The sequence below is a fragment of the Ascidiella aspersa genome, chromosome 4, assembly GCF_963924565.1.
Source record: "Ascidiella aspersa chromosome 4, kaAscAspe10.2, whole genome shotgun sequence".
Lineage (NCBI taxonomy): Eukaryota > Metazoa > Chordata > Ascidiacea > Phlebobranchia > Ascidiidae > Ascidiella > Ascidiella aspersa.
Genome location: NC_139450.1, coordinates 11,889,228 through 11,914,833, shown reverse-complemented (window position 1 = coordinate 11,914,833; position 25,606 = coordinate 11,889,228). Strand labels below are relative to the sequence as shown.

Sequence of the window (25,606 nt, the reverse complement as noted above, 5' to 3'; positions counted from 1 at the left end):
AACGGAACGTGGAACTGCATTGGAAAATACGGAAACTTTTCCTTCGGCACCGAATGCACGGCGATTTGTAACCCTGGATACAAAATGGTGGGAAATGGACGAAAAACATGCCAACACAACGGATCGTGGAGCGACTTGGGAAGCTTTTGCCAAAGTAATACCAAAGCTCTTCTTTTATGTGGTTAACGTATTGGCAATTTTTTTTAGAATAAATATTATTTCTAACATACGGTATTTAATATTTAACGTCGGTTAGTCACGAATCTGTAATTCACGTTTTGTAGAATAACATGCAGGCAAAGCATACAATATTGTTTAGACAAGTGCAAATAATTTGTTGCAAACTGTTTTCTTATTTATGTAGAAATCGACTGTCCCTCATTGAACAATCCCCTTTACGGAACAATTCGGTGCAACATGAGCTCCTATCGAGGCGTTTGTGAAACAGTTTGCCAGAGTGGGTTTAAATTGCAAGGACCCCAGTTTCGAACATGTCGGGAGAATGGCACTTGGTCGGATGTTGAAGCATTATGTAAAGGTAAAGAAACGAAACGGTCCCCCAAATTTCTCCAGCGGTTTCCCAAATTTTGGACTTGCAACTTTTTGGTATTTAAATGAAACACTTGCGGTCTCTTAAAACTACTTAGTGGTCACCCAAACCAAACCTTAAAAAAAAACCTGGAAAGGTTGACGGTTTTTAATTAAACGTTATCTTATTCGCAGTCATACAGTGCCCTGCGTTTCAATCTTTGATTAACGGAACGTGGAACTGCGTTGGAAAATACGGAAACTTTTCCTTCGGCAGCGAATGCACGGCGATTTGTAAACCTGGATACAAACTAGTAGGAAATGGACGAAAAACATGCGAACCCAACGGATCGTGGAGCGGCATGGGAAGCTTTTGCGAAAGTAATAACACGACTTTCTCTTTTACGTGGTTAATGCATTGGCAATAAAATAAATGTCATTTCTAACATATTTAATATTTAACGTCGGTTTGTCACGAATTCGCAATTTATGTTTTGCGCGCCATTTTTTATTAGGTCGCGTGCCTCATGTTGGACACCTCTGATATAGCCTAATACTGTTGATCGACAAGTGCAAACAGTTTGTTACAAAATGTTTAAAACTGTTTTTTTTTTATGTAGAAATCGACTGTCCCTCATTGAACAATCCCCTTTACGGAACGATTCGCTGCAACACGAGATCCTATGGAGGCGTTTGTGAAACTGTTTGCCAGAGCGGGTTTGGATTGCAAGGACCCCAGTTTCGAACATGTCGGGAGAATGGCACTTGGTCGGAAACAGAAGCATTTTGCGAAGGTATCACTTTTTCAAGATAGTATATCACGGCTTATGGGCGAACAGCAGTTTATCTGTGTAATGAACAAACCTTTGTTATCAAACTTTGTTACTCAATTTACATAAATCCTTAATTAATTACACTGCTAGTGTATGAGTATGTTTTTCAAGATAATTTGTGATCGGACCTATTCTTCGGTATTTCGTTTATTGAATCGTGCTGTTCCCAATCGTACCTGGTCGGCAACTAAAAACGTTTCGAAACTAGTTTTTGTATTGTTTATCTAAATCCTATTTTTTTACTTAGCAATGATACATTGGCGTTATTTTTCCGATCAGTTATTCATTCGGTTCAAACTTTAACAAAAGTTGGGAACCACAATACGAGCATTTCTGCATTACTTGAACTGTTTAGTCACTTTTGCAGCTTTTGAGTGTCCGGCTTTAAAACCTCCCAACAATGGCTACATGGACTGCGTCGGCGCCCACGGGCCATTTTCACAAAGTGCGACTTGCACATTTTCCTGCGAATCTGGATACGAGCTGCTAGGTTCCAATCAAAGAACTTGTTCAAACAATGGCAGCTGGTCAGGCGTGCAAACAGTTTGCCAAGGTATGTTTCTTGCTACAAAAGTGCATACAAACAATCTGACCGTATTTTCTTAATTTGTTATTTTTTAATAGTAATGGCAATGATTAGTTTTATTTTTAAAAGTCGTGTTTTATTAATTGCACCAAAACTAGTGATTATGGTTTAGTTGAAAGGCTGGACTGGTTGCGCATTCTAACCATTTTTATTTCACCTTATCAGTTATCCAATGTTCACCAGTCGGAAACATTTCCAATGGTAATTTTAACTGCTCTGGGGATTTGGGCTTGTACGCCTATTCCAGCCACTGTACACTGGAATGCCACGACGGTTATGAGGTTGACGGACTAAGTTTATTCACCTGTCAATCAAATGGATCTTGGTCGGGAGAAGGCGCTGTGTGTAAACGTAAGTCATTCGTAAATGAAATTAAAAATGTTTTAGCGAAGGAAAATTTCCATTAGTCAAATTTAATTGCATTTAATTCACAGAAATATATTCCTAAACTTTGGTTGAAGTTCTTACAATGTCCTTATTATAGCAATACCATTATGAAAATCATTACGTTAACTGCGATGTATTTTAAAATGATGTATTTACTTCAAATTTCGTAGCTTTTAACCAGGAGTTGTGATGTCAATCTTGTCGTCACTTAAGTATTGTGTGTGTTTTAGTTATTGTATTTTTTAATCTTGTGAAAAACATCAGCAACCGGCAGTGTTGAAACAGGCATAGTTCGTAAAACAAACAATGAAAATAATGTACGGTATTATTAATAAATTTTTAAAGAGTGATAAGTTTGGTTTTTAAATTCCCACAACAGCAATTTTTTGCGGGTCTCTCTCCTCATTGCTTAACGGAAAGATGGAATGCCACCGGAGCGACGCGTATTATGGCAACGTTTGCGTTGCGACATGCGATGTTGGCTTTCGATTGAGCGGATCGAAGGTTAGAGAATGTCTCGCTAACAGGACATGGAGCGGCGAGAGAGCGCTATGCAAAGGTTAGAAGTTTATGAAGCTATCTAACGGGGTGATTCCGATGATTTTATTTATTATTTTGTCCGTAGTTAACCTAAAAAATAAACTGACATTTTATTTATACCGTACCTAGTTGTACGATGATAAGAAAACGCTTAAATAACGCTCTATAACAGTTGTGTCTAGCAATATTTATTTCAGTAGAATTTGTTTCAAACTTGGAATCATGCATTTAACTTTAAAATTTTTGTCTGATGAAAATCTTGCTTTGTACACCACAAGTTGGGTATTTAAAGTTCTGCGGCTTGATATAAAACATAGGATGGAATAACGCGAAAAATGAATATCAAAACATCAAGGAAAAGTTGTATCATTTGCTATGCAGTGACGACTTGTACGCAGTTGTCGAGTCCTTTAAACGGCGCCCTGGAATGTCTCGGAGAGCAAGGTCCTTGGACAACAAATGCGATCTGCCGTTTCACTTGTGATCTCGGTTACAACCTTGTAGGTTCCAAGGAAAGGCGTTGCCTGGCGAATAGCACCTGGTCGGGCATGGTTTCGACCTGTCAACGTAAGGCCGCAACTGATTTTATGTTCAATAAGAAATGCAGATCAGTAATAGAAAATGGTTTCAAATTGTTTGTTTTTTCTTTGATAGCTGTGGAGTGTCCGGTGTTGCAAAATCCTGCTTGGGGTGTAACTAAATGCAGCGGTTTGTATGGGTCGAATTTCTACAGCAGCGAATGCGATACAATTTGCGACGATGGCTTCATTTTAGTTGGTTCCAAGTTAAGGGTTTGTCAAGGAAGTGGCATCTGGAGTGGAAAACAATCGAACTGTGCAGGTACGTTAAGCAGAGTAGATAGTACATTTGGATTGCTCATGCGATGTTATTTAAAAAAACATTCAATTCAATAATTCTCAGAAGTAAAGCAATATAGACAACTGCAATTGTATAATGAGTAGGACGATTTTTTGACCTAAAAAAACTAAATAACAAAGACCTAGCACAATATCGGCATGGAATATGGGGTAATTGCAAATCATCACCGAAAATAGATACAGCAAATATATGTTGTTCAATTGGAGAAAAAAAATCGTGTCTTTCCGCCCCCTAAGTTTATCAAGTTGACACTATATTGACACTAAGGCTATAAGCAAACATTCACTACTATTCCAACAATTTCAAAATTACATTCAAATTAAATTGATTACATTTCAACAGCTATTTAACACAACATGTTTTAACTTCAGTGGTGAAATGTCCCCTGTTGGGAGATCTTCAACTCGGTGAAACAACGTGTAGCGGTCTTCATGGAGCCAACAGCTACGGTAGTGAATGCGAAACAAGCTGTAGTACCGGTTCTTTTCTGGACGGCTCGAAGTTAAGGTTGTGTCAAGCAAATGGCACTTGGAGTGGAAGTCGTGCAACTTGTGCTGGTATTCATTAAAACGTTAGCATATTTGGACTAAAAATTATATAGAAAACAGCCTTTTCTCTAGTTGAAGCTTTTTACAGTATTGTAGTTGCGGAACCTTATAGCCTACTATTACAGGTGGCCATAATGTGGGACATAAAAAACGTTTTCACCCTAGGGGAAAATTTAATTAATTGGTTTTTGATAGTAACTAAAGCGCTTTAATCCCGAAAAAATTAAGTTAATTTGGTCAAAATTGGAACTGAGCTAGGTTATATTTTAAACTGTTAAATTTGCCCTGTTTTGCTTGTAAGACCAAACTTATTCGTAAAAGTTCACCTTGAAAATAGTAGGCCAATATCGGCCAATAAAAATTAACTTTATCATGTTTTCAGCTGTTACTTGTCCGCCGTTGACTGCACCGCCGCTCACCGAAATGAAATGCAACAAAACTCAAGAAGCGCTTTCATTCGGTGATATCTGTACCTTTACGTGTCCGGCAGTTTTTAACTTGGTTGGTTCTCGACAAAGAGAGTGCACGGAAAATGGCTCATGGACCGGACAAGATGCTGTTTGTCAAAGTAATGCTGTTTCTTATTAAGCGCTACTTTAATGTTATGTGGCAATGCGCGGTGTTGTCATTTTTGGTTTTAAAACGTAAAATGTTTAGACTTATGGTCTCAAGTTTACGATAGTCACTTTTTGAAACATTAAGTCTTTTTTGTTGGGGCAGATGCGAGAAAATCCATTATGCCATAACTGTTCTTGTTTGATTAGTCTGTAACTAAAATATATACTAAATTATGTTTATCAAGCTAAGTTGAGTAGGTCAAACCAGTCAAGTAAACGTTACGCTTGTCCTTTAATACACACTTTCAATTTGAATAGCACTTTAGAAAAGTCGTTTTTGCATCTACGTTATTCAACGAATATTTTTCCTTGCAGTTAAAACCTGTCCACCACCAACGATTCCGCTTCGCGCTTCCGTCGAATGCTTCAGTGACCGCGGTCCACACGCCATAGGAGCAAACTGTACAGTCAATTGCAGTGCTGGCTATTTCTTGTTAGGAAATGCCTTCAGGGAGTGCCAGGATAATCAGACGTGGACAGACGAATCTGGAACATGCAAAGGTAATAGAGGTAGCCCAACGCTAATGGCTAAACGATTAATCACCGATTAGCAAGGGCTATTTCGAAACACAATTTGCTGTTACCCTTTAAAGCACTGGTTCTCAACCTTTCTTTCACCGCGTACCACCTCGAGCTTCTATGATCTTGTTGCGTACCAACAAATTGTCGAAAAAATCAACTTTACTCAAAATGAAGGCTATATAGGATTATTAAAAGAGGTGGATTAGCTAATTATAGTTAGGCCAGAAATTTCAAAACAAATGCGGCCCACTACACTCAAAAAAGTTTCTCTTTTTCAACTTGCAAGATACTGGTAGTTAAGTTTGTAATTCTTTGTTGTTTTGCTATGATGTCATAAAATAAATTTGCATAGATGTTCCAGAAAGATAACAATTCCTATCGTTAAAGAAGCATAAAATATTTAACTATACAATCATTATAATGAATGTATAGCTTATTACAATAAAATAAATGCTTAACCTTTTGATAAAACTGTAATTTTGCTTAAAAACATACTGCGTATAGCCTACCACCCAAAATGACTTCGCGTACCACAGGTTGAGAACCACTGCTTTAAAGGTTTAACATTCATTTTTTTAAAGGTTTAACATTTCATTTCACCAAGTGTACGCAAAACTAAAGCGCGGACCCCAATACGTTTCCTATGAACCCATTTTAAAGGCCTAGATTTTCGTTTTATCTTTTCACTTTCGTGCAATTTCATTACAAATAACTCTTATCCAATTATGTTGAAAATGAATAAAGAGTTAATCGAAACGTTCAAAATGATACCGACTTCTTTATAGGATTTGATATTCTTATTCCGTCTCACTACAACCTCTAACCATTATTCTCCAAAATCTTATCCAATTGTTTAGCAAAACCTTGTTTGGCGCTTTCCACGCCCCTTTATGGTGCGAAGAACTGCAACAACTCAGAGCATGATTCCACATTCGGCAGTGTCTGTTCCTTTCGATGTGCAGAAGGTTTCGACCTGCGTGGTTCCCCGCTACGGGCCTGTCTGGTGAACGGCTCATGGTCTGGACAAGATACACTTTGCGAACGTATGTTTTGCCTAAGTTTGCAAGCACACTTGTAGCCCGTTGTGGCGTTGCATACGTCTTATAACATATTTAGGAAACATGTTTTACGGTTACCTTGTATTGAATGGATTACCTTTTTTCATTTTTACAAGTCAAACTATTTTAGTGACACAATTAATATAGCCACCTTAAAATGGTTTGGTACTAAACGACACTCAGGTTTACCTTCAGTGTAACCCCATAGCTTGCTAAATTGCTGCAGAGAGTGGTGCGTAATGGTTAACGTTTACAGTTGTTAAAAAAAAAAAAAAAAAAAAAAAATACTAAAAATGTAATTAAAGGTTAAAACAAGTTTGCTTATCGGTGTTCCGCAATTCAAAACGAAACTCAACAATCATTTAATGATAACTAATTTTAGCTGTCGAATGTCCGCCTCTTGCAAACGTTTCCAATGGTTCCTTCAAATGCTCTGGAGCTTCAAGCCGTTCAATGTATCCCAGCCTATGCATATTGACTTGCGACGTTGGTTACCGGGTTTTGGGAGTTGGCGAGACAATCTGTCAATCAAATGGAACCTGGAGCGGAGGGGAGAACCATTGCAGACGTATGTTGACAAAAATACTTTTACTTTTGTAAATGTAAAACTTAACTTTCGATTTTACGTGTAGTAAAATATTATGTAGCTAACTATAACAGAAAATTAGCAATATCAAACCAGTCAAACTTTCATAACAACATTGAAATTATACAACTAATGATGACTTCGTTAGTTGCGTTTTTTAACATTATTTTCAAAAAAATGTGTGCACGTTTTGACAAATTTAGAGCGAACGTTCTGATAGCAACTTACAACCAATAGCAAATAAATAAAACAAATATACATTAGCAATTACACACGTTGAAAATTACACGGTTAGGGCACTGGATCGAATCATGTAAAATAGTTTTCAAACAAATAGGCTACCGACAAGGTGTTCGAAAACATTGTCAAGCGGCAAAGTTGTATTTAAACTATATTTTCTAAAGTAAGGAATAGAGGTTATGGTGACTATGTGTGTAGCTGAGGTTAGGTTATGTTGTTCACAGTGCTAGTTTTTTATTCAGCTGTCGAGTGCCCACTACTGAGCGATCCGTCACTAGGTGAAACTGTGTGCAGCGGACCTGACGGGGTACATTCCTACAAGAGCGAATGCTTTACCAGTTGCAGCACCGGATCAAAGTTAAGCGGTTCTGATTTCCGAGTGTGTCAGTCCAACGGCAGCTGGAGCGGTATCGATGCAAACTGCTCAGGTAAAAATGTCACCCGTGAAGTTTGGCGTTGCTGTGTTTTCATTTAAGTAGCTCTCTATAGTTAATCTAGTTAATTTAAAGTAGGTTTGAGAAACGTAGACACAAAGCGATTGCTGTTAAAAAATTTACCTTGCGAAATTGGGTATATTTTTTAGCACAAATTGTGTTTCTATTATACTTGTGTTGTAACGCGGCTATCAGAGAATAATCATAGAGATACCTATTCCCCAGTAAGATTGCAATCCAAAGTTTGCTCAGTCGGTACCATCATGCATTTACCATGTTTTGCCGTTGCAACAAAACGTGTTATACAATGTCCCTTTATTGGTCATGTGAGAAAGCAATGCCTACATTGTGTCATAATGTCGTTTCATCTGTTAGATCTTAAACGCAAACGTTTAAAACAAAGCGGTATTGAAAATGCACTAAAAAAAGAAACTTCGTTTTTAAAACAATAAAGAAAATATATTTAACATTAAAATCTATATTCGCATCCCTTAAGTTCTCGCATACATATTTCACGGACATCTCACTTTAGCTGCTGATTAACACGACATTTTGCTTGTCCACAGCCGTCGTTTGTCCACCCTTGCGAAACCCTTCACTTGGAAAAACAGAATGTGCTACCGTAGCTTCTGAGTGGCAACCATACGGCAGTGAATGTTTAACCACGTGCAGCGAGGGATCCACATTACGAGGGTCCACGCTCAGAGCTTGCCAGGCGAATGGATCGTGGACGGGTGAAGAGTCCGATTGCATAGGTTCGTTAAGTACTATTGTCCCATTAACAGCATTCAATACATGTAGTCTCCAGTTTAGAATGTCGCTCTTTCGTACCTCCCAACACAACAGTTTTAAATTCCTGTTAATAAACTATCCACTAATTTGAAAACTTGTGGGTCTGGTGCGGTCTTTGGCTTACAGAATTGCATCAAACGTTTGTTAGAACAGGATTTTTAAGGAGAAAATGTATTCACAGTTACATTTAACTAACAAGGTTGAACTCTTATCGCAAAGAACGGTAATCAATTAAAGTAAGACTAAGTAAATGCATTATGCACTCTGTGAACCTTGACATTGGGTCCTAAAGGCTTAAATTAAAATAGTCTAAACCACTTTCAATAAAATACACGAACTAATTTGAAATGTTTTTAGTGATCAACTGTTCTCGTCTTGCAAATCCTTTGTACGGATCGACCATCTGCACAAACGAGTCTTTGTACGGAAGTACCTGTAACTTTACTTGTCAGGCAGGTTACGTCATTTCCGGGTCAGAAACAAGAGTTTGCCTTAGAAATGCTACCTGGTCTGGTACGAAGGCGAAGTGTGCAGGTACCACGGATGTTACTTGTGTCAAACTGAAATGCGAAACGCAAACCAACTAATGTTATCGTTGACTCTCAACATCTCATATTAAATACACCTATTTTCAACTTATAGAGTTAAATACGAATTCTCTACAAATCCTATAGTTGATAATGACGAGAAACAAGCATCTATAGAGAAAAGTATTTGAAAATAAATAAATGGTAAAAAAAACATGCGACTCTCATATACAAAATTATATCAATTAATTGATTGACACTATAGTATGGTCCGACGTACATTGAAGGTTAAGACTTTAGGCCCCTTTTATTATTTTGCAGTTCTAACTTGCCCAGCGTTGAACCCTCCACTGAACGGAAATATGGAATGTTTAGGAACTGACGGCATATCTGCTTACGGTTCAACGTGTTTGTTTTCTTGCGATCCTGGCTTCGAATTACTCGGTTCAAGTTCGAGAACGTGTCAGGACAATGGAAATTGGTCAGGCATGCTTGCCATCTGTCAAGGTGAAACAACGTGTCTTACAAAAAATCGCGCGAAGCGAGAAAACAACTTATTATTATTTTTTAAATTTACAACAAGTTTTACGAAATGTTAACCCCAAAAGTACACCGGGAGTCGTACCGTTTGGCAACAAAGGTGAACTAATTTAGCCCAAATAAAATATAGCCTGTTTTAACGCATCACTGTTATTACTACTAATTTGCGATACGCTTCAATTGGCCTACTTTTTCTACATGTATTGTGCTGAACAACATGGTTAATTTCATTCCGCTTGCCATAGACTACTCTACTAAAAAGCTGATCAGACGCTATAACGGAATATGAACATACGAATTTGCACTCCAGAGTGGCAATGTCCCAAGCTAACACCGCCCGACAACGGAGACATCGTGTGCGACCAAAACCTTTCCTGGCAATCCGAGTGCCGTTACCGTTGCAATGGTAACCATTTCTTGGTCGGCCCTGGTCTTCGAGTGTGTCAGGCGAATCGCACCTGGTCCGACGTCGCTCCAGTTTGCAGACGTGAGAAAATTGGCTAAAATTAAAATAGATTTAAAAGGAAAAAATCCTCCCGGTTGAAGACGAATGACAATTTACTATAAACTAACCAAATATCACTACAAGGGCATTAAATCGCCGTTTTCAAGCATTCAGTGTGAACTTTGGTGTCTCATACATGCGTATAACGCACATAATGTCAAAAGGGGTTATTTGTTGTGTCTGATTTCTTTTCATAAAACCCTTGACATTTTTAACTTAATAGTTTTACACTTACGGAAATTGTTAATAGAAAATCCGAAAAACAAATCTAACCAACGTTTGCTGTTATATGAAGCTGTGACCTGCCCTAAGCTGTCTGACCCAAATAACGGTTACGTTGAGTGCACTGGAATGGAGGATGCGGATGGGAATTTTAGAGTTTCTTCTGAATGCACAGTGCGCTGTCACGCCGGATACAACGCAGACCCTTTGGAATCCAGGAAATGCCGAAGCAATGGGTCTTGGTCTGGTGTCGTTCATCAGTGCTTGGGTAAGTGCCTGAGTTTATGTCTGCAAGATATTAAAATTTGATTGCGTTAAGTTAAGACGATAGATTACGATTGAAAAAAAGGGATTAGTCGACTATACATAAGTTTAGAGAACACTCATCATAAAAGGTCGAAAGTGTAAGTTCATATTACGCTTTTCTTGCTCTGAGCAAAAGCTATGATTTGTTTCTTCTAAACAGCACAATAAGCAGATTTTGTCGTGGGAGTTTATGTGTCGAAATGTGCTATGACCTCATTTTGCATTATATGGGACAGCGCATATTGTTGAACACAATCAAATAGATTTGGTTTCTTCCTTGATGCACGTTTGTTTCTTTAGTCCCCGATTATTATTTTAGGGTCAGATGTGAAATAAGACTGAACTTATCTTCACTATTTATCTGGATGCTTTTGCATCAGGATAAAAGCGTTCATGGGTGAATTAAATTGTCTCCCTGGTTTCTATAGATTAGTACCCTTTTACGCGTTGATTTCAGTCCTCGATTCGCATGCCAAGAAGAGGTTTATTTGTTCCAGCCACATTATGCAATGCGGTCAAGCCTCCAGCCAACGGAGCAGTCGAGTGCGTTTCTACAAGTCAACGTTATCTCGGGGTAAATACAACTTGCTACTTTGCGTGTCAGGACGGCTACAAACTGCAGGGCGATGCGACCACCGTTTGCACAGAAGATGGCCGTTGGTCTAGTGTTGGACCAAATTGCACAGAAGGTATTGTCGATATATAAGTTGTGTATATGCTCGTTGTTGTCGTTTACTTGCAAGACGAGAGATTTTTTTATTGACGGATTGCTTACTAATAACATTATGTTGGCTGAAATGTTTTTCGTTTATTACCTTCATTTCACGTCCAATATGAAATCTTTTTTAGACCCAATAAAGTTTTGAGCCCTTTTTAAATTTAAATACCTTGATTTGCTTTTGCCTAAGTCAATCATTGGTATAAAAATTTACCAAATAATCCCCCATGACTTAACCAAAAAATTAAATTAAAACCCATCCCTAAAAGAGTTTGGCAAAATTCCGTAAAGAAGTTAGTGTAGTATAGCTTTAAAAACCATTAAGTGCCATATTCTGCGAACAAGTCTTAACTAAAACTTATTGAACTTTTCGACAGAGACGAAGTGTCAGATTGTTTCGAGTCTGGTTAACGGTCACGTGACTTGCAGCATGCCGCCTGACCGACTCTACGCTCAATCTACCTGCTCCTTCTACTGCAACATGGGTTATCAGTTACAAGGTCGCAGCATGTTGTCTTGCATGGCAGACGGAAACTGGTCTCATGGCATACCCCATTGCAACTGTAAGTTAACGTTAAGTTTAAATAAAAGAACATTTTTTGTCCTTTTTTCCTTTCTTTTAATGTTTTATCGCTTTTATCTTCACATGATTTTTACACTGATGATGGCATGAGTTATTGCTGAAACGTCTGTAAATTGCGAAATGTAGATTTTATCGAATATTATGGCTTTGATATTTTTATTGAAAGTACCTGAAGGCGTTACTGACATTTTTGCCAACACTTAGTCCAACATACACAACTATCTCTAAGGCTCACAATCTGACTATAAGCAATATGTATTAATTTCGTTGAGTAGTGTAGTTGAAAACTATTCTTCTTGGAAAATGTATGTGTATGTTGTTTACTCTTGCGTGATTAACTAAATTTATCTATCGCATTTTGATTTTGTTCCCCTTTCAGCTGATTGTTCCTGGTACTGGAGCGAGTGGGACAATTGTGACAACAAACCAATCAACACGAGGAGTCGAAGCACCATTGCTACTTTCCCGCACAACGACTGTAACTTTACCGTGGTCACGCAAAAAGAAGGTATATACAGCGCGTCAAATGCAATATACGCGTGTACTTTTGGGTGTGCGTGTGACGATAATGCGTGTATAAGTTTTTCATGACTTATATTTTTCTAAAATAAAACAAAAGACAATTCAAAATGACAACTTTCGTAGCCTATACTGGTCCGGAATGTTTCATTTAATTTAGTTTGTGATCAAACTTTGACATAGTAATGTTCTGATCAATGCGCGGTATTTTATTTTTGAGACTATGGCTAATATATGTTTGAGACTATGGCTAATAAAAAAGAGAAAAGTTTAACCTTCGCCGACAGACCAAAACTTTCCCCAAATGTTGTGTAAATCTTTCCCTTGAAGAGACGTTGAATATATATTTATCGTGTCGCGGTTCAGAATTCAAACGAACGTTTTATGTGATCTAAATACAATTTCACAGTTAAGTAATATATGCGAAATATTTTTTTAAGTCTCAAATTTTAAGTTTTTTCGCTACAGCGTGTTGCCAGCACGACTACCTTCATGATACTGACCTTGACATATGCTACAAATTCCACTGCGACTCGTTGGACTGGAAAAACGCAGTGCAGACGTGTCGAATGGAAAGTGGCAACCTCGTCAAGGTGACCAGTTACAAGCAGCACGAATTCCTGAGGGTAAGTCAATTTTCTGGTGTTTGCAATATAACACATTTGACATAAGCATGCTTCTTCTTCTTTATACATATTTTTTTGATTTAAAGCTGTGACTGCATAAACTTTATAAAAGCCTGCTGCAAAATCTTTAGCAATAAAGGGGAGAATATACCACAAAAAAACATGAATCCAAAGACACTTCTTGCAATATCGATTGATTGCCGATGTCAATTTTGAATATCAATGTTTTCACCTTTAACAAATACTGTGACTATAACTTATTTGGTTCAAGACATTCATGCGGAGGAAAAACCTTGGGCCCTACTGGATCGGACTGACAGATGTCGTACAAGAATCGGTCTTCCGGTGGTCGGATGGTTCGTTGCTGGGTTCATATCAGCAATGGTTTCAACGCATCGACGGCAACGCACAGCCGGATAACTACAGGTGAGGCAGCGGTGTGGATTAACTCTATGTATTAGGCTGTTTCGAACACATGACTAAAAATCTGCAGCAGAGTAAACGCAATCTTCTAAAAACACGCATATAAACAAACATGTTTAAGTTGTTTTTGCATCATAGATATGAGACGTAAAGGTATACTACCCTCACTACCCTTGGATACATAATATAGCCCATAGTTATGACTGAGTAACTCCTAAATCGATCCACGTCTTATAGGACTGGTTTAGCCAACCAGTCAAAGATCAAGACCTACACCTTACACATGGGTAAAAATAATATCACTCTGTATGTTTTCACTCACTCACATGCATACTAAACAATTTGGCAAAATATTGCACACTAACAACATAAATTTTAATATGACTGGACAGTGCATTTTAATATGACTGGACAAATTTTATATATTTCAACAGAAACCGGGAACATTGCGTAAAAATGACTCCGGGTTGGAAAGCGATCGGAATGAAAACAAGCGACTATGATTGGAACGATTCAAATTGCGTGTCGTCAGGACAATACCTTTGTCAAATACGTAAGTAAACGGAATCCAAAGATACGCGAATATTTACAGCTGATTATTAGGTGCTACCTATATGGTGCGCAAGGATTTTGAACCCATATTGTTCGCAACGAATCAGCAGTGTGATGAAAGTCATTTTGAATTGACTTAGGTCACAGTGAAGTCATTTCTAAAATAACTTAACTGCGAGTCAAGTCATCGTCATAAAAATAAAACGTTAAACTATTAAACTGACGAACTCGTCCGATTATGAAAATAACTCGAAAATAAAAACCCAATTAACAAAAGATAAAATACCCAATTTTATAAAAAAAAAATGTTTACTGACAACACATCATTTTAACCAAGTTATTTATACAAAATACTTGAGTCAAGTCAAGTCATTGGAAAACAGTTACAACACTGGGTAGGACAGATTCAAGATTTTTGGTTATGGCCTCGTCAAAAAAACTGAGATGACCTCACTATAGTTACGTCATAACATCGCATCATAATTCAAGTAAAAGAATTGTAATTTTGTCGAACTGCAATAGTCGCGCGAAGCGCAACTAAAATTGCGTTTATTCGATTTTAGTTGGCTAAACTTTTACGTTGAAGGCGGCGTATTAAGATTAGCGGTAGCACATTGCTCGACATATATGAGATCCATAGCCTCCAGCATATGGCTTCACTGTTTTTACTGCATTAGTGTCTTAACATCATCAACCATACGTTTTAGATGCTTTACTGACGATTGGTGGTTCACAAATCAAATACTTTGTTGGAAATATATGCAGAACTCTTAAACGCTTAGTTGATATTTTGGCATATCAAAGACAAACAACTGTAAAAATGCCAAAGAAAAACAAGACACTGATGGTTATTTTAGAAAAATATTGTGTAAACAGTTAAAATACAACGTAAAAATAATTGCAAATCAAAAGCGAAAAAGCAATACTGTTCAACACATTTGTCCAAATCAGAGATAAACAACTATAAAGCAAAAACGAAGTTCGAGCTGAACCTAATGCGACAAACTATGCCTGTGTGGTTAATTCTGCAAGCTGTATTTTAATTTTATACACAATTTATGTGCATTTTAAACGATTTTGATTTGAAATAATTTTGACAAATTTTGACTTAACAGGTAAATTTTGACAAAATTTTTACTTTTTTTGACCAGAATTACAGTATTAGTGCTTTACAGCATTTCCACACCGTCACACGAAAGCTTTATTTATTGCAGCTTGCAACGGAACTTACTTTAAGTACAGGCAACTAAAATAAGAGAGTGCTGCAGCTGGTTGATCGCTACAATGCCAATATCTCCGTAGGACATCGTGTTAAATAAATCAGTGGGCTGCGCGAAGTAGCACCAAGGATTCGGACCTGCAAAAAGATTATATCGCCCGACTGCTGAAAAAAGTGCGTCAACGAACTCTTACAATGTATTTTATATTATTAAAGTTCCGCCAAACGTTGTATATATTTATCTGTTTGGGTCGTTTGTGTGCTGTTTTTTAATTAAACAATAAAATTTATTTTCAAGTACGCTCAGAACATCGTATAAACATTTTTACAAATTCTCAATTTCAGTTACAATTTGGGTAAAATCAAGTGTCGAACGAACAGTCGTATACAATTATGCAACTGGAGCAAACTTTTGCGTTTTCTCGGCTTTAGGCGGAAATAACTTTCACCTTATAGAAGAGATGCTTTCGGTGCACAAAACAATTGGAAATATTGATTATAGCCTACAGCTAAACGGTCGTACCGGGCCAACGGATTAACTAGATAATTTGGCAGAAATTGCATTTGTACAAAGTCTACATTCACACAGTGGCAGCGCTATTGTTGTGGATCAAGGCTCGGCAACCCGACCAGACGTTAACGCGTCTAGTGTGAACCAGCCTTTAGAAGAATATTCGGAGGGCGGATTATTCTTGTCTGACCATGATAGGCTCCAATATCCAATATATTGCCGGTAGAACTGCTTGCAAATGTACAAAAGGCCCCCATGAGTTGCACTATTTGTAGCTTGCTTAGGCTACTAAAGGAGCACTGGTGCAGTAAATATTTTCCCTGAATTTTCTGACGTGGCAAAATGAAAACACAGAAAGGTTGCGACCGGATAAAATACTTTCGTTTATGGTGTCAATCGAATAGGCAATAGGGAGATAAAATCTCGATGTTAGATGACTGTTGAAAGACACACACAAACATATGTGTTTAATAACATCTGTGATCTAGCCCCTCGGAAGTTGCTTTATGACCAACGATTACGGCTTCCGTATCAATAGTAATAGTATTAGATGACTGTACTTACGTAAAAGACTATTTAGTCTGATGGTCTGAAAATCAACATGATGGACTTTTTCAAGGCCCGCCGCCCATCAGCGCCGACTTTTCTACTGTAAACGGTTCTCACAATCGTCAATTTATTTAATTTCTTTTGGAGCGCAGACATACCTAATTCTAAAAAAAATTAATTATTTTACACGTTGTAGATTTCAGTCTATTGTCTCTAAATTAGAGCAGTCTTTAGAATAGCCCTGTCGCAGCTTTGTGTACCGTGCAAGTACAGTGTACATTGTACAACTTAATTCCATTTTGTTTGGGAATCCGATATAACCAATGAACCATGCGACTGAAATCATGTAGCGTAAAATTAGTAGTAAAGCATTTGTTTTTTACTGGTACTTGAAGATACAAATTGCACCATCGGTGTAACAAACTTTTGTTTAAATCAAGCAAATCCGTGGCGGCAGTTCTTGCATAAAATTTTCACCTTACTCGCTCAAATAATATCCATTAAATTAATAATTATTTCAACGCGGCGTTGGTCTAGAATCCTACCACAACGCATATTATTTGGGTTAGGGTGCGAGTTCAATAACACCCTCACCCAAACGCGAATCCAAATAATGTGCGTTGTGGTATGTGTATTTTTTTGCATAACTTACCACCTACAAAAGTAAAGGAGCTACAAATCTTTATAAAAACTTCAGAATTGAAACACAACTCGACCTTAATCCAAAGATAAGGTTTGCAAATTCCTAATTCAGGTGTACACCTGCTACAAAATGCCGAGTGGTTAAATTGTATGTAAAAGCTAGCGTCAGAGACAATTGTAGTTCTACATTGTACTACTATAGGTGGTAGCAACTTGGGTGTCTTATAACATACAATACTGATAGTTTTCCACTTATATATAAAAGAAATGGCACACCAAAACCTAAATACATATCTCCAAGAGGTGAGTTGTCATAATTTACACTTGTTATTGTTTTAATATTTTTTTTACTTGAATAATTTTATGTCAGATTGCTTCCTCGATGGAAAATGATGATGCGTCTGCACTGGCCCGCCTTTTGTCTTTTCATGATAATCATGCTACCAATCCTAAACTACAGAAAGAATCTTCACTGATAGTGTTTAAAAGATATTTGGAAAGTCCATTTGATGAACTGGTTGCAGCACATTTAAGGTATCAAACAAATTTTTTTTTTAAATAAATTCTAAATAGCTATATACTTTTTTTTAATTAAGCAGCGCCTCTTAAACTTTTTTTAACATTGACCCCTAAATTATTTTGGTTTGCGTGGACCAAGGAATGACGTAGATTGAGATAAAAGGCGCGTATGTTCAATTAGTAGCTTCTCTTAAAAAAATTATTCCATTTTTTAAATTATACACTATTATTTCAATTAGGGCTTCATGTACCCCCTAAGACTAGTTCACATTCCCCCAAGGGGTCCAGATTTCAGTTAAGAACCCTGTAACAAAGGTTTAACTATCACATTTACAGGGCCTGTTCAGCCATTGCTGATGGAAACTTCAAAGATGCATATTCCTGTCAAACCTCATGTGTTCAAACTTTTGTAAGAATTTTTCAACCTCAGAAAGATGATAACTGGTTTGTGAAACTATCTTTGTAATTTTCATTTGAAGTATTTTTTAAGTTTTGTTTTACCATTTTTAGGTCCCTGCCAGTCATGTATGCCTTAATTCTGGACCTGAGATTATTTGCAAATAATGTAAGTGTTGCATACAATTGGCTAGCATGGTTTGTTGCTATATTAAACAAATTAAAACAAGTAATTCAGACAATATACAAATTTTGGATTAGCTTAAGTCGCCTTTGATAAGTAAAATGTATCTTTATTCTTAAAAAAAAGTATTTTGTTTTATATTATATCAAGCAAGTTGTTAATTAAAACAATTAACTTTTTTAGTTCTGAACTCTCGCAGAAAAAATATCCATGAGTTAAAAACTTTTAGAATCTTTGTGTTTTCGCCAAACAGTTTACTTTGGTTCAGTAAAATGGCCTTGTCTGTGACTGGTTTACACCATTAATAAAGCGTTTACTGATTTTATAAAACATTTTTTTGTTTGGTTGAAACAGGTCGATAAAGAAATATCCCAAACTGGAAGGGGAAAGAGGGGGGATGTTTTAGAAAAAGCTGCTGATACAATGATGAGCTGCTTTAGAGTCTGTGCCAGTGATGGGTTTGTTTTTAATGGAATTTTTTTTCCGAACAGTTTATTTACCCAGCTTTTGTCATTTTATTTGTAGGAGGGCAGCAATTGCAGTCTCAAAGAAGTGGGGAATGTTGTTTCTAGTAAATCAGTTATTCAAAATTTATTTCAGGTAGCAATGTGAATTAAAAAATCAATACATAGTTGCTTAATGCTTGTTTGACTTCTATTTAGAATTGGAAAGCTGCATTTGTGCAAGCCCTTGATACGTGCAATTGAAAGTAGCAATATAAAGGATAACTTCACACTTGCACAAAGAGTAACCTACAAGTATGCCAAGTTTTAACGGTTTACTTGCATTACTTTTATAATATGTGTCTATATATAATATTTATGTTAATTAGATTTTATGTTGGAAGAAAAGCAATGTTTGATAGTGACTTTTCAATGGGTATGGAATTATTTTTTTAAGTTGTGCAAAGATTTTTTTTTTAATAGAAATATATATTTTTTAGCTGAAGAGTTTCTTTCTTTTGCCTATGCCAACTGTCATTCTGCCTCTCAAAAGAATATCAGACTTATACTGATATACTTGATTCCTGTTAAGATGCTATTGGGCAGATTGCCACCAGATGACTTGTTACAAAGCCATGGACTAATAGAGTTTGCTGATATTGTAAATGCTGTAAGGTAACAGTTGTTGGTAGTTCCTGTCAACGTTGTATTTTTTTTTTTACTTTTAATCTTATTTCCATAAAACAATAACATCCTGTATTGCCTACCGGCCAGATCTGTTCTGCTACCTCTTACAAACTGGATTACTTGCCTTATTCTTATATGTAATTAGACCAGTTTCATATTGCAAAAAATTACACAATTTAACGAGAATTCTTAAAAATTAACAATTTTGTGTTTTATTTTAGAACTGGCAATGTACACTTGCTTAATGATGCATTACTGCGCCACGAGACATTCTTTATCCATACTGGAGTTTACCTAATATTGGAGAAGTTACGCGCTACAACTTTTAGAACACTTTTTAAAAGGGTTGGTAATGTGTTGGGCACACATCAAATTCCATTAAAAGCGTTTTTAGATGCTCTTCATTGTCAAGGGGTATGAATATTGCATTTATTATTGTTGTATAAAACAATTAACACTCACATTTTTAATCTAAGATAACAGATATTGATATGGACGAAACGGAATGCATTGTGGCTGGACTGATTTACGCTGGGAATATTAGGGGATATATTTCACATCAACACAAGAAGCTGGTTGTAAGCAAAGTAAATCCATTTCCTGCTGTAGCAACATAGAAAACAATGTTCCAGAGATGTTTATTGTACACCTTTTTGACTGCCATGTTTTTTTAATAAAACAATTCTTGATAAATTTAAATTATTATGAAGTAAGAATCTTAGATATCTTGGGCATAACACTATACAGCAAGAAATGTGTCAACAAGGTTAAGTGTAGAAAAACAAAAAAACAGTCTATAAACAAAGATGATTTGAGAGCATAACCAACTAAACAGTCAGTTCTGCAAATAAACGAACAATTTTAACAGATGTACATTTTATTTTTTACGATTTCCTGCCATTATCATTAAAATTCTAATAAATATGTTAACTGCATCCATGTAAATGCTCATACTTGCATTGATTGGATCATATTGTCGCATTGTATATTTGGGGTGCGGTATTGCTTCTGCATTTCTCACAATTTTCTGAGTATCGTATAGTAACATAGCTCCAAACAAAATCAGCCCACCATAGATGGATATGGAATACAGACTTAAACCCAAAGCTCCAGTGGGTGGAAAAAATGCAGAGCCAATGCTGGAAATAAAAACCACTCCAAGACCAGCAGCCAAAGGACCACCCATGTTCAGAAATTTGTCACTTGGAGCACAGGCTGCTACTGTAGATAGGCCACCAACCACGCCAGCAGTGTACCATGCAGCTCTTATCATCAATGGTCCACCTAACACAGTAAGAGGGGCAATCACTGCACCAATTATGGCTGTGTGAAGCAACCACGACATTTGTTTCGGCCCAAATCCAGGTTTGTACTCGATACTACGACACAGAATTGAAGATCCTATCATGGCACCAATTGTAACCACCATTGCACCTATTCCGTTTCTTGACACTAGATTCATCAAGGTTGGATTTCTTGCAATGGCTACCGCCGATCCTGCAGTTGCAATCAGTGATCCACCAAAATAAAGATATGTATCTTTAATACGATCCCTAACATACTGAGGCCAGACTGCTGCTTTGTCTATGGCACCAGCCTCGCTTGAAAATCCCAAACCATAAAAGCACAAGCCACCGATTCCTAAAAGAGATGCACCAGCTAAAGATGCCTGTCCAATAGTAATGGCACTCAAGCCACTTGGGGCTGATGTAGTAGTACGAGCACGGGCTGTTCGAAGCCTTCCTGCTGATGTTCGAGCAGATGTAGAAAACTGTACATTTGAGAACTTTTCAACAATACTTGGTTCTTTTAAGACCAGTCGAACTTTTGGAACATACAAGGAGTTTTTTGTGATAATCAGTTTTTGCAAAGTGAGAACTCTGCTTCCCAACATCTTAACTTAAAAATTATACAGTTTCAGGTTCCAGTGCTAAATATTTTGTACTTAAGAAAACATTTTGTTAACAACATATAATTGTCATTTAAATATCCCAAAATGGTAGTTAAGCAAAAAAATCAAGGTTAATTGGATTAATAACATTAGGTTTAATCATAAAAATAGTAAGATCATTTGATAATTGCGTTAGAGCGTAGGGATGGTGCTTATTTTCACAGTACCATGGAGTGAAAAATCTGACATGGGAAAGTGTCATGTCATGCACACAAGACATCAAATAACATGCCCGTAATATTTTGTCTGACAAGTAGGTTGAAAATCTAAGTCTGACAGGGGACATTAGTTTTTGTAAGCACACCACCCAGATTGGAAACTTGTTATTGTGAAGGGAAGAGATAATAAATATAATATTACTTGACCCACCCTAACTCAAATAATGTGTGTTGATTTAAAATTGTTAGAACTCTGTGTTAGGATTCACGACCAGCCCCAAAATTTCCTGCCCAACGAGCAGACGCAAGGTAAATTTGAGGTTGGGACCAAAGCCAAATATTTAAATAAAACGCAAAAATTATTTTGTTGAACTTCTAATTTGAGAATTTGTAAACTCCAACTCAAATAATGTGCGTTGAATTATAATTAATTATTTGGGCGCTACGCTGAGGAATAGGCATAAAATAACTTTTTTCCGGTGGTTAATAGCATTTCTAACATTGTTTGGGTCAAGTATTATTCTCCATTAATTGTTTATCCCTTGCAATTTTAATTTTGACAACTTGTTTTGTTACTGTTAAATAAAAGTGGTAGGATTCTATACTGATCTAAGAAACTCCTCAGCAAATAAATGGTAGCTCAATTGATGGAATGATATCTCAGGCGTATTTTTAATCAATATTTGTGGAGATGACTATAACTTGTAGACCATTGCTAAACTATGAAAGGGCTTTAATCAGGGGTGGGCAACGTGCGGCCCTTTTCCATTTTTTGTGCGGTCCTGTAACCCATAGGCTACATCGCTACACTAATGCAGTTGACCTCGAATGGGAAGCATCCATTACAAAACAAGGTTTTACTTGTGTCAAGTTGTTATGATAAAGATATGTTTTGCAACAATTACACTTGTGCTGACAAAAATGCTGTGTTGCAGCCTAGTAGCTCATTAGTTTTTCTAGCAAAATCTGGAAATATGAATTAGTGTGTGGCCCTCCTGTAAGCATTACATTTCCTAACTGGCCCTTTTGTTAAAAAGGTTGTCCACCCCTGGCTAAAATGGTACTTGTCTAAAATCCTGCTACAACGCACAATATTTGGACAATATTTATAATAAATATATTATAATATTTGCACAATATTTATAATAAATATATTATGCAATATTAATAGATAATGAAAGTAATAATACTTGAACCACCCACACCAAAACGCTAACCGACACCACTACTCGAATATTGTGAGTTGATTTAATAACTGGATTGTTGGATTATAGATCAGCGTCTTTAAACGCCCAAACAAAAAATCTGCGAGCAAGCATCAATTTTCAAGTTCTTGGCAATAAAAAGGCCAACCTCTGACCACTCTGACGGTAGCTGCAGCAGAAGAACAGTAGAAAACACTAGAACGAAATCTTTGGTTGTTTACAATGTAGTTGTCATCACGTGACTAAATTATCCTTTGATTGGCCAGTTTTTGGCTGACGAAACCTCGAAACCAGTGTGGCAATTGGTGGCAACCCCGCGAACACACAATAAAACCTAAAGAGCAACAATAGATGAAGCAGAAAAAAATCTATAAAACCATAGTATTAAGACCAACGACACAATAAAGCCAAATACACAGTAATATCTAGTACAATAAAGACTCGAAATAGGACCTGAACCTGTCCGAATACGTCAAGGCATAAATGGCCAAAAGAAAGCCTGAAACTGTAGTTAGAGGGTATGGGACGATTCAGGGGACATCGGTCTGGCATCGGTCGATTTGTTGTCGACACTGAGAAGCCCTAGTTTGTCCAGCGCCGTTAGGGCATCGCTGTTTTGGCATCCGATTTATGGCACTTGGTGGGTTAAGAAAATGGGTTTGGGGTTATGAAAAGTGTTTCATAGGCCCGATTCTGGCCATTTATGTTTTATTCCGACGCGTTTAGGACTTATTCCGATATAGACTAGTCCTATTTTGCTATTATTGCGAACTGTGTTTTATTCCGACGTTGACGTTGGTCTTATTTCGGTCGTTTGACTGGAATCCGCAACACCGACCAAAGGGATGGTAAATTATTATTTGCGATATAATGATTTATGGCAATATAATAATTTATAAATTATTTTCAAACGTATTAATGGTTTAAACAAAATATTGTTAAAATAATTTGTGCAAAACTTTTAACAAACACTGCTGTCGTAGCAACAGCAAATGTTTTATTTTTTATTAATAAAAGCTATCGCGTATCGTTTAAAAACTTCAAAAAAAAAATTGTGTTTTTTAAATGTTATTTTAAGTTTTGAAAATTTAATGAATAAAACAAACGTTTATTACACTTCCCACTATTTTTTAAATAATTTAAATTTCTCAGCAGGTAGTGGTCGACTTTAGTAAATGAGGTGGCTATGGAAACATTAACAAGAATAAAAGAATAACTAAAAGGAAAAAAAGGAACAAGTTACACTAAGGCTAAGCAGTTCCATTTTTCAGCATGTGGGCTAATAATTTTGTTATAGTATATTTTTCCTAATTATTGTTGTTTATATAGGTGCCACCTTAGCAATTGCTGGGGTTTTAAATAGTTATTTAAAATTATAAAATTACGAAACGCTGTTTAAACTCTACAATTGTACTTTACGCTTTTAGTCCACGAGTTCAGCAGTTCACATTTCTATTATAATGCAGACTTAAAAAATCAAATCTCTTTAATATTTTAATACCTGACACTAAATTTAGAAAACTGAATATTGAGGAAGATTTAACTAGCGCGTCTGTAATTAAATTACTGCCTAATTTAGTGCCACTCAAAAAGGATGCAAGCAAAAACTGTAAGATATATCACAAGAGAAAATTGTAGTATTTACCGGAAATATGCTGAAATGTTCTGCTGTGAGTGCAGTAATTGTGCAGGAAATTAGAGGCTATTAAATTTGGTAGGTAGAAAGTAATACAAAAAAAGGTCTTCAAATGCCACATACCGCAATGCACATTATTTGGGTAAGGTGTCGGTAGCGTTTGGACTTTGGATGAGGTTGGATTAAGTATTATTGTATTATTATTAATAATAGTTCTTTACCCACCCAAACGCTAACCCGTTTTTTTAGGTTGTGGGTAATACTAATTTACGGAATGATGAATGGTCGGAACGCTCACTAATTTAAGTGTTACCCCGTTAAAACAATTATTAAACCAACGCACAATATTTGAGTTAGGGTGGGGGTTAGCGTTTGGGTGAAGGTGGTCAAGTATTATTATATTTAATAATAATACTGTGAGCGTTCCGACCATTCCGACCATTCATCATTCCGTAAATTAGTGTTACCCTACCAAATTAATGAAGCGCCAAAATTTATAAGGCCAAATTTTCCAATCTGGTGCTATCCCCCATATAACTTCATATAAGGTGTCCAAATGTTTATATTCAAGTCTAAAAATGATTTTATTAGGTTATGGTTAGAGATAAATGAAAAGATATAAAAAACTGCCAGTATATAATGCATATAAGCAATACTAAACAGTTAGGCTGTGCATTACCTACTGTGAGCCACTGTGGAAAGTATGGCAAGTGCACCCGCGAGGTTTTTTCAACCTTCTAAAAGTGCACCCCGAAAAACTCTCAACTGCACCCGAAATATGTAAAACGCTTGTGCGGAATACATTTACAGTGTAAATGCAATACAGAATGCATCCAAAAATAATAAAGTGCACCCGAGGTGCACTTTTTTGGCCTTGCACCCGTGAGATCTCGTCGAGATCTGCCATACTTTCCAGCAGTGACCGTGAGTAACCTCATAGGGCATTTTGTCCAAGGCCAGCACGTTTTACAATAGAATGTTACTTTTGCAACTTAACATAATTAAAGAATTTGCAAACTCTTTTGCACCTCACATTAAACGTTCACCATTCACCTGATACAACTTGGAGTGACACTTAATGATTGTACGAAGGTTATTACAAAGTAATTAGTCTAAAAAAACTCTGACACTGCATTGCATGGCTACATTGAAAGCAACCACTGTGCATGTGTCACCCTAGCAACAGGCTTTAATTTAAACCTTCCACTCGCTTTTCTACAATTAGGTGCAACTTAAAAAAAAAAATAAAAATAAATTATTTCGGTTTCAATTACCCAATATAAACAAAAGAATTAGATATGAATTCAATTTGAATTAAAATCTAAGAATCCAATATTTTACTTCGTACATAGGTATAACTGATATTTACAGAAAACATACCTACATTTTTTTTAAGTGTTATTGTATCTGGGCTAATGTTGATTAATAGAAAAGG

The 25,606-nt window shown here is 36.6% G+C and overlaps 3 protein-coding genes across 3 annotated transcripts; 2 read left to right on the top strand and 1 right to left on the bottom strand.

The window, feature by feature from the left end:
- The first annotated feature begins 84 nt into the window (after positions 1–84).
- LOC146147886 (sushi, von Willebrand factor type A, EGF and pentraxin domain-containing protein 1-like) lies at positions 85–14,080 on the top strand. Its single transcript, XM_083387954.1, is given in 21 exon segments — positions 85–154; positions 365–538; positions 1,149–1,322; positions 1,729–1,914; positions 3,529–3,714; positions 4,125–4,324; positions 4,792–4,945; positions 5,234–5,419; positions 6,298–6,483; positions 6,881–7,066; positions 7,567–7,752; positions 8,325–8,513; positions 9,399–9,584; positions 9,928–10,023; positions 10,418–10,612; positions 11,148–11,339; positions 11,746–11,931; positions 12,331–12,459; positions 12,939–13,096; positions 13,368–13,522; positions 13,954–14,080. Coding segments are annotated over 21 exon segments (3,501 nt in total).
- A 2,717-nt stretch (positions 14,081–16,797) lies between these two features.
- Positions 16,798–19,917, top strand: LOC146147885 (PCI domain-containing protein 2-like). Its single transcript, XM_083388676.1, has 11 exons — positions 16,798–17,295; positions 17,363–17,526; positions 17,848–17,955; positions 18,022–18,076; positions 18,446–18,549; positions 18,617–18,691; positions 18,754–18,849; positions 18,924–18,970; positions 19,035–19,209; positions 19,443–19,635; positions 19,698–19,917. The coding sequence occupies exons 1-11, from the start codon at positions 17,260–17,262 to the stop codon at positions 19,836–19,838; spliced, it is 1,194 nt and encodes a 397-aa protein (XP_083244802.1). The 5' UTR covers positions 16,798–17,259; the 3' UTR covers positions 19,839–19,917.
- On the bottom strand, positions 19,843–21,755 carry LOC146147884 (growth hormone-inducible transmembrane protein-like). The gene has a single exon (XM_083388677.1). It carries the CDS (start codon positions 21,113–21,115, stop codon positions 20,099–20,101), a length of 1,017 nt encoding a protein of 338 aa, XP_083244803.1. The 5' UTR covers positions 21,116–21,755; the 3' UTR covers positions 19,843–20,098.
- Between the last annotated feature and the right edge of the window lie 3,851 nt (positions 21,756–25,606).

What these genes read in the sequence shown, in the direction of transcription:
- LOC146147885 (XM_083388676.1), top strand. Translation starts at nt 17,260, where the DNA reads ATGGCACACCAAAACCTAAATACATATCTCCAAGAG. An exon ending in AGAGTCTGTGCCAGTGATGG is followed by an intron (nt 18,550 to 18,616) that starts GTTTGTTTTTAA and finishes TTTTATTTGTAG; the next exon opens with GAGGGCAGCAATTGCAGTCT. An exon ending in GCACAAAGAGTAACCTACAA is followed by an intron (nt 18,850 to 18,923) that starts GTATGCCAAGTT and finishes TATGTTAATTAG; the next exon opens with ATTTTATGTTGGAAGAAAAG.
- LOC146147884 (XM_083388677.1), bottom strand. Translation starts at nt 21,115, where the DNA reads ATGTTGGGAAGCAGAGTTCTCACTTTGCAAAAACTGATTATCACAAAA.